The sequence below is a fragment of the Aythya marila genome (assembly GCF_965140915.1).
Source record: "Aythya marila genome assembly, chromosome: 11".
Taxonomy (NCBI): domain Eukaryota; kingdom Metazoa; phylum Chordata; class Aves; order Anseriformes; family Anatidae; genus Aythya; species Aythya marila.
Genome location: NC_139052.1, coordinates 4487659 through 4502790, shown reverse-complemented (window position 1 = coordinate 4502790; position 15132 = coordinate 4487659). Strand labels below are relative to the sequence as shown.

General features: G+C 42.5%; 1 protein-coding gene across 8 annotated transcripts in view; it reads right to left on the bottom strand.

Moving 5' to 3' along the window:
- RNF111 (ring finger protein 111) overlaps nucleotides 1–15132 on the bottom strand; it is a gene marked incomplete at its 5' end in the record, with an annotated part of 51731 nt that overhangs the window by 30817 nt on the left and 5782 nt on the right. For 6 of the 8 annotated variants that reach the window (XM_082768671.1, XM_082768673.1, XM_082768675.1 and 3 more), the window contains one exon: nucleotides 3162–4057. In XM_082768671.1, coding sequence (XP_082624797.1) covers nucleotides 3162–4057 — 896 coding nt within the window. Of the gene's footprint in view, nucleotides 1–3161; nucleotides 4058–14282; nucleotides 14397–14690; nucleotides 14861–15132 lie in introns of those variants that run through there. The other 2 variants (XM_082768678.1, XM_082768676.1) reach the window with 2 other exon arrangements.

The window sequence follows — 15132 nt, the reverse complement described above, 5'->3', positions numbered from 1 at the left end:
CCAGAAGAATAGCTGAAGCCCTGTAACAGAAGAGAAAAAGGTAGACAAACTCTGTAAAGCATTGGTTTCTTTGGGTGTGTTTTTTCTGTTGTGTTTTTTTTTTTTTTTGGGGGGGGGGTGAAGGTGTAGTAAATATTTTATAAAAGGCATCATTAAAAGAATAACAAAGAAAACGCAGACCTCCATTCACATCATTTTCCAAAAATAACCAAGTTAATTTCATTACCTACAGGAACTCATGTATTACTTCGTTGACTCAAAAGATGTGTTATTTTGATTTCTTGCAATAGTCAAATATTTTTTACTAACAGTGTATGTTAATCAAAATTGCCAAGTCTTTAAATGCATTGTGTCTTTAGAAAAAAAATGAATGTTTGAAACAAAGAAGTATTTTTGACATATCCTTCACACAAACTGCTAGCAAGTAGGCCACAACAATAGTCACATCACTGTGCTGACTGCTTAGTAGGCATTTAGTTACTACCTTATCTTTTAAAATAGTATTTCTCCTTTTCTGATTCTTCTTCTCCTTTCCTAAGACCCCCCTCTAGTACTTCTAAATATATGCTGCAGGCCTCCCAATCGTAGTGGAAGATCTTTGCCTTTCAATATATTGTGTCCTTGCAGCAGATGCATACACAACCCTCGAGTGCCAATCTAGAGGGGGGTGAGGGGAATCTTCCCAAACAGTAACAGGTTAGGGTAGCATTGCTAGCAATACAATCCTCTCCATATAGATATCTAACATTATCATGCTTGTTCACTATAGAGAGGAATTAAATACTATTTTCTCAGTCAGCCCCATTTTTGTCCCAATTTGCTCAGTAACTAGAAATACCTTATATAACCAAAAAGCTACGTGAAGTGTTAATCAGGCTCTTCTCTTACTAAAAATAGGGCACTAGCACAAAGGAAGTCTGCTCAACTTCCCATTCTATCATCCATGTAAATAAAACGCTCAAAGCCTTTCCATCAATGTGTCCACTGCAAAAAGAAATACAGTATTTGTATCTCCTAGCCCAGAATTACTTCTCAGCTCACTGAAAGTGTTAATTCTGAAGTACAGCCACCATAATACATATTCTTTAAGTGTAACTTATTTCAGTTACAACTTACACCAGTAGTTTCATCTCAATTGGTGCCGAGTTAATCAATGTGAGAATGAATACTACCTCAAATTAATTAAATGTGCTTTTCAACGCATGTTTCAAGTAGCAAGTATAAAAATAAAGCTATCAGACAATATATTTACTTTTTGACATGACTACATGAAACAAATTGCAAATTCCAGTCTCCCGACCATCAGAATAACATCACACAATTATTATTAGAATTCACCTGACCAGCTTGAATATTCAGTGATTATTACATCCATTTTTAAAGAGCTCTCTAACAGACTCTTTTCAAATACCTAAGGAGAGCCCTGCTGTAGAAATCCTTGTGTTCTACCCTTCAACAGAAAGAGAAGTTCAGACATGGCGTTAATTGAATTTTAATTTTAGAAGTGCAATAGGTTTTAGCAGTTCAAGTAGATTAAAACACAACTGCAAGTTCTCTCCATAAATACATTTATCGTGGTTAGAAATAGATGGTTGCCTGAGAAGCCATAACCTACGTTTCCTCATCCATTTACTAGTTTCACTGTTGCCTGGCACACTGTGTGTGCTTGCATGTGGAAAGAGCATTGTTAATGGTCCTACATCATTCTACAGTTACAAGAAAGTTCATCCTCTCTGAAAATGAGAAGAAATGATTAACCAGGAAATAGGAAGTGTTGACACAGTAATTTCCCAAACTTGTTTTTAGTATGAATGTACGCATGTCCTCTTACGTTAATTATTTACAACTTGTACCTTCTCTACGCTTGGACATGCATTTCAGACACTTAACTTTTCAAAGCTTAAAAAAAAAATTGCATTTCTGTCCTCACAAATGTGCATGGAGATAATTAAGCCTGCGCAATAGTCCTCCCATTTTAGAGTTATTTATGCAGTCCTAACACTGCTTGAGTAAGATTTTTGCATTACAAATTTTACTTCTTGTATTAAAACAGTATATTAAAGAATAGCATTTAAATTATTTCCTACAACAATGAATAATAATCTATTTAGTACTGTGGTTCTGTTCAAGCATACGTTGTGCTCTAACATAAACATACAGATTTTTTACCTTGTACTTGCAATTTCAGTCAGTTTTTCTTTGAATAAAGATCAGCACAGTCCAAGATACTGTTTCATTTTGTAAAACACATTTGTCATTGAACAATAGATAAATGAAACATGGCAGCACAGACTAACACTATGTAACGTCCTGTGTATCTACCTCTCCATGCTCAACAAAAAGCTAAAATGATTCACAGAAGGCACAACTGCAACATCATGAATATAACTGGCCCCAGTCTTGCAACTGCCTTTCTCTTGGCAACTTTATGAAGAACAGAATTCTAAGACAAGTGGTAGAGGAGGAGAAAAATAACATTTGAGCATATCCTTAAATACCTATCAAGACATACTAGAGAAGCATCTCTGTAAACAACTGCAAGATCATTCACTAACTAACTATTTGGTATATATACAATACTCTGCTTTCCACAACTTCAGGCCTTAGAATTTGCTTTTATTATTGCAATAATAAAGCTACCTTCCACTAATCCTATTTCACATAATTATCACAGTGACCTTGTCTTTTTAAAGTTGTCAAGCATTGTTAATTATATTAGCAGACATGTTATAGATACCTCTTCCTACGTCCTGAGACCATTTCCACAATCGGTTAACAAAACAGTATTACAAAGTTTAGCAATTCCAGTGTAAAAGTTAACATCTTTAATGCTATTTAAAATAACTTTAAAATGTAACAATTCCACAGCATGTGACTAATTAGATTCAACAATGTTCCAGCACCTTGTTTAGACCATTAACTTCACCTTTTACATTGGAGGATTCTCAATTTGTAATTTTACTGGAAGTTATCAGTGTGCTTTTCCCAAGCATTTATGGTCTAATGTTCAAATTATTATTATAGTTAAGTCTACTTGCAGTATAACTTCTTTAAAAAACACAAAACCAAGCACTCCAAAGCACCTATAAATTGAAGAAAAAAAAGCATACTGCACATAGCGAAAGCTCCATAACAAAAGTAGCTCAGGAATTCAGTTTTACCTGAAGGAACAGCTGTATTGTTCTGGTGGTTTTCACCAGTTGACACAAATAAGTCTTCCTCCCCTTCAGTAGATGAACTGGAAGAAGATTCACTACTGAGATCATTCTCACTTGAACTGCTAGAGCTGGGTAGTAAAGCGTACTTTCTCCGAGCTAACACTTCCCGTTTTTTCCTCTGCATTAAAATTCGTTCTTTTTGGTTCTGTGTCCGCTGTGAGGAACTGGTTTTCACAAATCTCTTTCTATAAGGAAGTCTTCTCAAAGAACTGCTGTGAAAACAGGGCCTTTTCATTAATAACCCAGGTACAGAGTCTGCCTCAGTCCGAGGCCACTTTTGTGACCTTGCACTATGAGTTCTACTTGTAGTATTCAACACTGCCTGAGGGTGTCTTACAGGAGCATCTTTTTCTTCTTCAGACGTTACTGTGTCAGAGTCTCCAAAATGTAGGCTGGATGAAGGTGAAGAGATACAGTCACTAAAAGAAGAGTCATTGTCTTCACTCTGTGTTTCTAGATGCTGTCTTAATCCTAAGATTCCTTGGTTTTCTTTATCAGGACAATTCTGAGTATATGAAGGACCAGCCTGCTGGCTCTTGCGTTTTTTTCGCACCACAATACTTTTGTCTGGGTCTGTACGGTTGCCATTCATTTCCTTCTGCTTTTGAGAATCACCACATAAGTGAGAGAACTCATTCCCTACTTTACTAGCAATCATCTCAACTTCTGCAGGGAAGCTTTTGGCTGCCCCAATAGGCTCAGGGTTCAAGAGGATCCCCTTCAGACTCTCCTGTCTCTTTGGTGCATCAGAAGGAACTTCACTCTTCATATCCGCTTTTAGAGTATAAACTATATTACATTCAGGAGTCCATTTAGACATGGAAAGTTTTAAGAAAGGCCTAGAAATAAAAACAGATATGCATTAGAAAAAAAGAAAGCAATGGATTTTTTCAAGACCAAAATAAGAAAAAAGTCATTTGTCATTTATTGATAAGACTCCCCATCCCTCAGGAAAAGTGAAACAGGAATAAATGAAACAAGTATTTCATAACAATATTATAAATACTGCTTGACATGTAATTTTTAGTTAAGATGCAACTATACTACTTGCATTGAATAGACGTTCCTGTAGGCAGCAAAAATACTACCGCTTCCACGGAGGAAATATCAACATATGTCTGTGAAACACATGAATGTCTGTTTTTACCAGTGGTTAAGCATGAGTTTTACAGGCTACTGTTCACAGAAATTGCATGACCTTGAGCTAAAGAGCTCCAATATTTAACCATCAACTAAACTGTATTCTTATACAGACATTGAATGCCTTGCATACAATGCATGATACAGTACGGCAACAACTGAGCTATAAAAATGAGTTACTTCGAATTCATGATTACTTTCTGACAAGGGAACGAATAAAACAGGAGACATTTTGAACCTTACTATTTTGGGGTAAAGTAATAGAAAACCATCAGTTTATTTAAAGAGAATAAATAACCACACATTAATAGTATAGTGTACATACAAAGCTGTTTTCAGCCCATGTTCTACTCCGCAATAGAAATTGAGCATCTATCACATGTACCCTTAATAGTCAGCGCCAGACGGGCTCCCCTCCGGGTCAAATACCAGGCTGATAACATGCAAAGTTAGCCTCAAAGACCATTTCTAATAAAAACTTGTGTACCAGGTGACTACAGAGAGGAAAACAAAACAATAACCTCAGTAATACTTGACCTTCTACCTGCTTCACCTGGCACCTCTGCTTTCTGCTTAAATTCCCAAAAGGAAGTGACAAAAGAATTTGGTTCCCGCTGTGATAACCACCGAAGCACTCTTTACTGCAAGTAATACAACTTTTTTTTTTTGCACCTCATATAAATAAGGCTACTGTAGACATCTGCCACTTGTACTACTTAAGCAGCTAAGTGCTCCCTCTTTACTGCCACCCCCTCAGCTCGCTTGAAGAACACCTCCTGTGCTCTTCTGCCAGAAGTGTTAATACACTGAAACAGACTACAGAGCTGACCAAACTGAGAAAGATTTCCCAGTCAGATCAGACACCCGCCTGATTCATTGCATACACACGTAACCAGTGGTACCTGGCTTAACCAGGAGGCTGCGTCAAAAAAAAAAACAAAAAAAAAACCTGCGTAATTGTAGCTCATGTGGAAATGAGGCTCCTCAAGCAGCACATCTGGTACATCCGCAAGGCCACAAGAAAGACTAAGTCAGCAACGGTAAGATCTCTGGTAGGTAGCACTGCCTACTCCAGTCAGCATCTTCTGCCTGAACCACCAAATTCAGTTTTCAGAAGGCTGACATGTTCTTACTTGTTGCCAACATTTAAAGCTCCCGGTCACTGTCATAGAATTAATCAATACAAGACTGAAACTACAACAGTCAAATTAACATTTCTGAGATTGTTCCACAAATTGGTACTTCCAGGAGCAGCTGTGAGCCAGTTGCTGTTCATGTTCTTACAAAAGACTTGTCTGAATTGGCAACAGGTCTAAATGTACATGTTACCCCTGTCAGCCTGTGCTCTCCTCATAGCCATAAGCAACTCATCTAATTCTTCAAGTGATGCAATCTGAAAAAAAATCTGCACAAGGTATAAATGTTGCAGTGTTAAGCCCTAAAGAAACCAAGATGTTCACTGGATCTTCCTGGAAATCAAGAGTCTTGTGGACACCAGAACCCCAGCTGAAAAGATCATTCGAGTCTTCTCACCAGGAATCCTACAAACAGCTCTGACAGTTACTGTTAAACGCAAGACCTACACCCTGCGTCAGCTACAAAAGCACTGCTGTTTTCTACCGGAATTACTGATGGAAAATATAACCATATGCTGTAGGTTGAAAGCTCACTGCACGCAAGTCAGACTAAGCATTTAAGGGCTTTTAAACCTCTAACTCTTCCTGTCAGTACATGCAGCAGGTCAGCCTCTTACTTTCACTTCAACGAAACACAACCGGCAGTAGGAGGTATTTCTCATGTCCAAGTGCTAGCGGAGCTGCTGCACATGTTCGTAATTTACTGCAGTACAATTTAGTGGCATGTGCTGTAAGGCTACCTCCCTGTCTAGGACTAAATAACAAAGATGCAAAATTTGAAACAAACTGGGGACAAATATTAAGAGAGTGTAAGTTTTCACAGTAAACAAAAATGAGAAAAGGCCTCTACAAAAGCACTGGAATTGCTCTCTGCTCCTGACAGCTCCTGAAGGAAAATACCAGTTCTCACTTGCTTACCCCCCACCCCCCAATACCATCTCTCTCTGGAACCAAGACTTCCATTTTACAATATTTAATTCTAATAAGAACATGAAATTGGAATTCAAAGCTGTTATAAGCACACAGAGATGAAGGAATACAAAGTCTCTCTCATCCTTACAAGGTCACCTTTAAGCAGCTCCTTTGGCCTGTTATTTCAGCACTACTATTTCATAGAAACACAACACAAAACTTTTCCACAATCCAAATACAAGCCAGCCCCTCCCACAATAACCCTATATTTCACCACAACTCTTTCAGAAAATCCACAAAACACTTAGATTTGGTAAACAAAGGAAAACATTAATTTATTCAGAGGTTGCTCCCTTTGAACATGAGCAGGACTTACGTTACACTACACTCCTGGCCTATTCACAAGTTTGCTGTTCTTGTATTATGATAAACTAAAGGAATAATTCAATTTAATTCTGAATTTCTCAATAAAGAAACACGAACAAAACCAACAAATTTTCTCATTATGCAACCACAAAGCATACACCTTTATGTAAGCTGCTTACTGCAGCACAGAGGCCACTGCACTAGAACACAGAGGTACTGAAGTTACAGCAAAAATACAAAGTGAGAAACTTTACACTCTGAGAAACTTCAAACTACTCCAAGATGACAAAAACACCTCAACCACCACACAGCAAAAACCAGCACACGTGAAACAGTTACTAGCTTAGCTTTCCTCCAGTAAGCAGCCTAGATATTACAGTCAGGTAACTCGGAGCCAAATACCTTGTGTGTTTGCACTACTAAAAACAGGGGAAAGTCAGCAGTAACTCATTTAAGTAAATAATCAAGAACCTTTCATTTTTGCTAGTCAATACACATCCTGATGGACTGCTTGCTCATCTGAGAGCTGCTGGCTGCCATTTAAAAATTACACAAACAGCTTAAACATTTTTGAAGTGAATGGTGGCTATCAACAATTACTAATAACCTATTCATTCAAAAGTGCTATTAGAAATCTTTGAACAAAAAATCAGCAGAAAAGACAGAAGCAAGATGAACAGCTTACTATTCAACTGGAGTCCAATTTCCTACGATTTTTAGTGTTCAGGTGAAAGAAATACATGCTACGTACAAGTCCAGTGTTTTACACAGAATTTAAGACAAACTTTAAGAGGGACTACAAAAATACTATGCAATGAATTAAAAGTCATTAGAATATTATCTGCTGTTAAACTATTAGAAGGTCCTACAAAATCGCCCACTAAAATAGTCCTCGGAAGCTTTTTCAGAAAGCAACAAGATGCAGTAAGTGCTCCTCTTCCTTTTTAACGTAGGGAATCAAGACTCTGAGAGGAAAGAAAAAGGAGGTAACATCTTTTATGACATTTTAAATGAAGACTTGAACAGCTGGAAACAGAGCTATCTGAAAACCATACATCTAAGTTCCTCTCTAAAGTGTATGACTCGATTCAGAATCGAGAAGTGCCCCATCCACAACTTATCCACTGACTGCACGAACTGAAGAATATTGGCATCAGTCCCCGCAGGCCATGCAGCACTGCAAGAACGCTCATGCAAATTGGGGAAGTCCTTCGAAACTGCTCAGTCAAAACAGAAGTTTTGAGATCTTTACATCAGACAAAAGTTTCTGATCACATAAAAGCAAAGCACATGAGTTATCAGAGAGCAAGGTGGCATTAAGAATTAGTTTCACTACTGACAGTCAAGCAGCACGATGGAACTGAAGTCAGCACTATAAAGAAGTGCAACAGTTCAAGACACATGAACTCAAATTTTCATGTAAACTTGATGAATATAAGTAATCTATCATTATTTTGAAGATGTATTTTCAGGTAGATAGTAAAATATACTCAGCTCCCTTTGTCACCAAGAAGTAACCTTTTTAGGCATCAAAAAGCACCTTGATCAACTCCCTCCAAGGTGTCTACAGTAAGCACACTGTGCTCTGACACATGGCCAGCCAGCCACTGCACACCTCCCGCTCACCTTCAGAGCAGGCTTCTTACATAACCCCAAATCACCGGTCTCTGTCTTGTTGGTGTAATACACACCTGCACCCAGAGAGCCATATAAAAGGTATTTCCTGGCTGAACTATTTTGGTAGAGTTCTAGGAAGCCTGCCTTCCTAGGCTTGATGGAAAGCAGCAAGGAAAAAAGCTTCATCTCAAGTCAGCTATTTCCCCACCTCACATCACAGAATGCTTTGGGGTGGAAGGGACCTTAAATATCACCTGGTTCCAATCCCACTGGACACCCCCAACCAGCCCAGGCTGCCCAAAGCCCCATCCAACCTGGCCTCGAGCACTGCCAGGGATGGGGCAGCCACAGCTTCTCTGGGCAGCCTGGGCCAGTGCCTCACCACTCTAATATTAAATAATTTCTTCCCTATATCTAATCTAAACCTGCCCTATTTTAGTTTAAAGCTGTTACTCCTTGTCCTATCACTACATCCCCTGACAAAGAGTCCCTCCCCAGCTTTCCTCTACCCCCTTTAGGTACCAGATCTTCTTCAGTTTCCCTCTCCTCTCTCATTACGGTGATTTCCCCTTGCCTCCACGCACTCCCCACCGCACAGACCCTAAATGCACTTACAAGTCAGTCAGGTAACCAGGGTTAAACCTAGAGGACAATAGAGGGAAAAAAATCTTCCAAATATGATGGCTCTGGGGAGTACCAAGAGCTTGCAGAACATATTGCTATCATCACCCTGAAAGAATGCAGCAATTTCCATAACAACTCCGTGGTCTCTTGGACCACTTATGAACCCACCTCAGCTGCCCATGCATACAGGGACACCAGGCAAGCGAAGCTATTTAAGATTCTTTCAGACAGAAAGTTTCTATCACTTTCCATATGTAAATCCTTTACTAAGTCCTACCTTGTATTTTCTTTGCATATGCTATCTGAACTCACCATTACAATTTTAAAAATTACTCCCTTCCTTAGTACTATCAAATGGTTTCTATAAAAGCCATTTTTACATTATTTTCACTTTTAACATTATTTTCACTCCTGTAAGCTAACATGGGTACGGCTGTCTTCATGAGAAAACTTCTGTTAGCCTCTGGCACACGCCCACAGACCTTGTTTTGTATACTGTTCCTAGCACAGTATTTTTTCGAACTGGCAGACAGGGCTATCAAGAGCTCGAAGCATGGACCAGTGAATGAAAGTAGAGTACAAACTGCGTCTTGGAACCCCAACAGTCATCCTTGTCCTGTTAGTAGAAGATGCATTTTTACTCTTTCAGCAAGGCTTTTCCACCAGATGGACCAAGACACCAGAGAAGGGGTAAACTTAGAAACTTACACTTTTAAAATTTGTACAAGTCCTTGGGCAAATGCAAGATAACCTAAGTACTACTACTCCCCTTCCTCAAGGGCAGAGAGCCAAACAAGACTGATTAATGCATGACCCCGACCCAACTGAGGTTGCCAGGGGATTGGGAGCCATTTGAGAAGCTATTACAATGCCACAAAGAACGAATCGCAGTGCTACCATGCCCTGCTTCAACAAAACCAAAGGGCTCACTGAAGCAGCTCAGGACAAAACACCTGTAAGCCTTGAAGGCGCAGTCACGCCCTATGCATTTCAACCCTATCAAGCAGGGGAAATCGTACCATGTCGAGCAGCAAGAACACAAACATTCAAAATTCAGTCCCAGTGTCAGCAAAACAAGTGCAATCACTTCAGAATCACCCAGCTTTGCTTTTGACTGTTGTTCTTTTTCACTGTGTAATGAGAAACTGCGCTCTTTTAGAGTTTAACACCAAATTTTTAGTATACTGTATTTTGGTCTTTTAATCTTTGCTGGAAAATAAAACAATTGATGGTTTAAAATCTACACACCTTTACAAAACAGCAACAACCAAAAGCTGATCTGAATTTCTGTTACGTTTGCTTTGCTGTTAGGTGGCATCACTCCCAATTTCCCAACCACTCTCCATTTCCCTTTTTGTGCCCTAACGCAGCTGGAGCAGTAACGGATGCCGTGATTTTTGAGCGACAGAACTGCCTGAGAATTCCCTGGGCAGAAAACTTACCGTTTGCCCTACACAAAGGTACAGCACATCAGAACAACGTATAGTATTAGTTATCAGCTGCATGACAGCGTTTGGAGACAGGTTCTTGCTGGCAGCCTCCTAAAGACACCCCATTACAGCCAGCCCTGCGGGAAGGCTTTGGCAGTGCTTTGGAGAGGGGTGCTAGTTTTACCTGAGCCACAGCACGGCAGGGCAGGCAGGATTACTGACCCCATGCAGCCACTTCTAGGAACCATGAACGATGTGGGAAGGCTACTCTCCAAGTGAAACAATGCTACTGTAAGTACAGTACTACTCTTATTAACCTTGCAAAGGCATCTCAAAGGTAAGTCAAACCACAGTACACGTAACCAACAGAAACCAGCCTCTGGACCAGCAGACTCCTTAATTTTATGTCTGAAAAAAACCTCCTTCCAGGTCTGTTTCCTCATGCACTAGTCAATTCACAGCAGTAACGCAATCATCTGACAACCAGAACATCAGGCCACCTTTAAAGTAGGTGCAGAAAGCCTCTGTTACGCCATGTTCGCATTCACCTCTGAGACTTACTACCATTGGATTTCTGTTTATTCTTTTTATTCAAGAGGCCACTGAAAGCACTGCACTGTCTCTTACATCTTTGAGGAGAACCCAGCACAGGACAGCTATGACAGAAGAGCTCTTCCCGAGGACTGGATGGATCCGTGGCCTGATTCCAGCTGGAATGGAGGGAGCCCACAGGAGCATGCGCAGCTGGATGCACCTCAGCTAGATGAGCTGGCAGGCTAGGAACAGCTCTGCACAGAGCCCTCTGAACAACAAGCAAGTTCCCCTGCGATACGCTATGAATCAGCCCAGGATGGTTAAGGCACCCAGGGAAATCCAAGCACCAAAGCATTAACGTGCACTTACCCGCTTGGGCAAGGAATCCATTTGCCTTCGCACAACAGATGCAAGCAGGTGGATTTGACAAACACGGTGCTCATGAGCACATTCTTCAGTCTAGACATTTCTCTGCTCTGTCATAGGCTTAAACTCTGTTAACTACACTAACACCATGTAAATCACTGTTTTAAGACAGAAGCATTATGATTTGGCAATCAGGAATGCTTTGGCTTCGGTGAACTCCAAGACAAACATAACTGCAGTGAATTTGGGAGTAAGGAGTTGTAGCTTTACAAAAGAATGACAAAAATACACTTGCTCTTTTACTAGACTTAAGATCTTAACTGGGGATTCTGCTTCAGCCAACTTTAAGAGAATTGCTTCCAGAGATGCTTAGGGAAACTGAATTATATAGCCATCAAAAATAATTTAACAATTTATTTATTAGTCCCTCCGGCAGTTTTGACCTTTCAGGTACACTTAACTGTTCCTAATGCAGTATCATTTTGCAAACGCTTCTTGATAAAGCCCTAAGGAGCTAAGTATGACATGATCTTTGCTATGACTGCTAACAAAAATCCTGCAGGTGAGAACTAAGAAATTAAGCATTAATGCAGGGTTATGCTGTTCTTTAGGAAGCCGGTGAGAAGTAGGAGAATCTGCAGACACTAAACAAAGTAGACGTGCCAGGTTAAGATGGAAGGAGAATGAACCTTCTCCAGTCCTTTCACCTACTAGAGCAAAGCAGCTGTAGGTAAAAATCAAACATTTCACTTGACAGCAGCCAGGTATTATCAGGATGGCACTTGATTGCCACCACCCTCCCTCCCCTACCCAAATAGAGAAGGAAGTCTCTTGCTGGTAGTCTCGGACAAGCCTTTTCCAAAGAAGTTTCATTTGGTAGATAGTAAGGAAAACATCATTTCAAGTCACAGCCGTTACTTTTCCAAATTGCATCAACCATAAAATTCTGGGCTAGTGAAGGAAACATATTCTCTTCTCTCTTCCCCTTTTTTGTATTAGGGGTCTCTGTTTGGCCTGACATTAAACCACCACACAAAAAAAAAAACAACACTAAACCTAGGCCTTGTTTTCTGAACGAAGTTTACTAGCGTAAAAACTAAGGATGCATTTCGCGTTTCTTTTAAGAGCACTGCAGACTTCAGCAGCAGCTGATCACTACCACTCACACTGCAAAATCTTTAGGGACTATGACTGGGAATAACTATTCTATTCTTATGTTGTGCAGATTTCCTATCCTATTTCCTATCATATTTCTAAATCTCTTTAAATGACATGCAAAGAATTGAAGCACTACAGACCCGGTGATAAAATTGACCTTAAAGAAGTTATGGGTTAGTAAAGCTGTTGGGAAACCTTTATATAACATCTGCCTGTGGCAAATCCATCTCTCCCCGTGCTAACCCCATTGTTTACCTCTGAATTAAGTTGTCCTGATGCCCCGCACCCCTGTACTTTTTCCCCATTTATTAAACTGCCTGACACCTTGACCTCTGGACTTCATCAGCTGGGGATGGGGCACTAGTACCTTTATCTTCTCAAATTCAAGTCTTCACTACTGGAGGAAATGGAAACAACTGAGATGAAAGGTTCTTGACTTTAAGAAAAAAAAAAAATACCGTAACTGATGTCAGCTAACTGTTATTGCAGCACAGCCTCCTCTGCTGAAAAACTAGGCTATTGTAACTGCTTACAAAGGTGTACAAAACTAGTAATTTGAAAATAAAGTGTTGATAACGTCATGGATCTACCAAGATACACTACTCTTGGTACACGTTACAAAAGTCCCTGCTTCAAGAAAGACACTTCTGAAAGGTCAGAATGCTCTCATGCAGATTTTGAAAGGCCATCTGAAATATGCATAAATGCTTAGGGCTGCTGTTCACCCCCGGGCTCCCAACACTAGACATAACTGCAGCGCTAGCTGTAGAGGCTTCAACTGTGAATAAAGAAGTTTCAATATGCATAACTTCGAGAGTTTTAAAATAGGAAGCTTGGTGTCTTATACCCTTTTAGTTAAATCAAATGAAACACAAGATGTGCACAGACTTTCCTGTTCTATGAATTCAAAAAGAGGTCATTTTCTACTGTGGATAAGAGCATGACAGGTGACCAGACATTCACAAGCACGGAGATCACATCAATCACATCTTTCCCTATCAAGCCCTGCACACGAACAAGAGCACAACCTGAACCACAGATAATCCCGGCTAATAGCTCTTTTTTTTTGGGGGGGGGGGGGGGGGGGGAGAGGGGGTTGGTCAGTAAAGTTCCTCTATCCCAAAAAAGGAGGAATAAGAACATTTACATTGGTGTAAAGCTACTTAGGCAGCAAGAGCTACGTGTATGCCAACTATTAGAAGCTTTAATTTTTAAGAGTGACAAAACATTCCAATTCTTTTCATATGATTTCCCTCAAAAAATATTTCACCAAGCAAACAGAATTAATCTGTTTCTGGAATTTCTCACTAGCTACAACAAAGGCAAGGTAAGCCTTATTTTCCCACCTGATAACCCGGCTCTCCTTTATTAGCTTATAACACTGCTATTCCACTGCGATGTTACCTAGAGGTGCCCCTGCCCAGCAGTTGATTCTTTTGTTTTCACTAAATATTAATTTCTGAAGTAATCCCACCAAGAACCAGATAAGGTTTTACAATTCCAGCGAGCCCCTAACTTCCATGTGGTATCTTCTTTCGGCGCAGTGCCGGAGGGGGAGGCACGAAGGCTGCCACCGATCAGCCGAGGCAGCCAGGCCTCGCTGGGGGTCTCACAAAGCCATGTGAGCCCGTGGAGGAGCGAACTCAAACCCAACAAGACCCCCACCAATGTACGCCCGGCTGAAACACCACCTGAAGGACAGCGTGCCTCACACCTCCCCGCTGCCCTGCACCCGCGAGGGGCCGGCCTGCCCCCCGCAGGGTCACAGCCTCCTTGCTTACCAGGCGGGGTGCCTCAGACGGTGAGGGCAGGAGCCGGGGGCCGTTGGGGCGGTTACGGGCGCAACCAGGACTCGTTCCCGGGAGGGGAAATTCTGTGACCGATTCCCAAGGAGACCGCCGAGCGCGGCCCGGAGCGGGGCCCCCCCAGCCCGCAGCGGGGCCGCCCCCACTCCCCCCCCGCCGGGCCCCGCTCTGAGGGGGCGGCCCCGAGGGGACGAACGGCCCCGAGCGGCCCGGCCCGGCCCGGCCCCGCCGCGGGCAGCCCCCGCCACCGGCCGGGGAGCGGGGCGGAGGGGCAGGGAGATGAGGAACGGAGAGGGGAGAGGAGGGGAGAGGAGGGGAGAGGAGAGCAGGGGCAGCCCGCAGCCCCCCCCCGGCCCCTCCACCCGCCGCCGCCCCGCCCGGTACCTGAGAGCGAGGCCGAGGCGGGGAAGGAGCGGCCCCGGAGGGTCCCCGCGGCCCCGGCCCGGTGCCCGGCGCCCCCCGCGGAGCCGCCCGGGCTGGCGGCGGGCGCGGTTTTGTTGTTGCGCAGCCCCCGGCGCTGCCCAGGCGCGGCTGGGCTCGGCTCGGCGCGGCGCGGCTCGGCGCGACACCCGGCGCTGCTTTACAGCCCGCAAAGCGCAGCCGCCAAGGGGCGGCGCCGCGCTGGAGCCCGCCCCGGCCCGGGTAAAGGGGGGGGGGGGCACTAACCTCGAAGGGCAAGGTGAAAAAAGGAACCAAATCCAGTAAAATCACGCAATAAAACACAGGCGCTGCGCCCTTCGGTGCCAGTTGCTTGGGGCACGTCAGGCACAAAGCCCAGCAGGGCAGGGCGAGGCGCGGCAGCCGCTGTCCGCAGAGCATCTTAGGG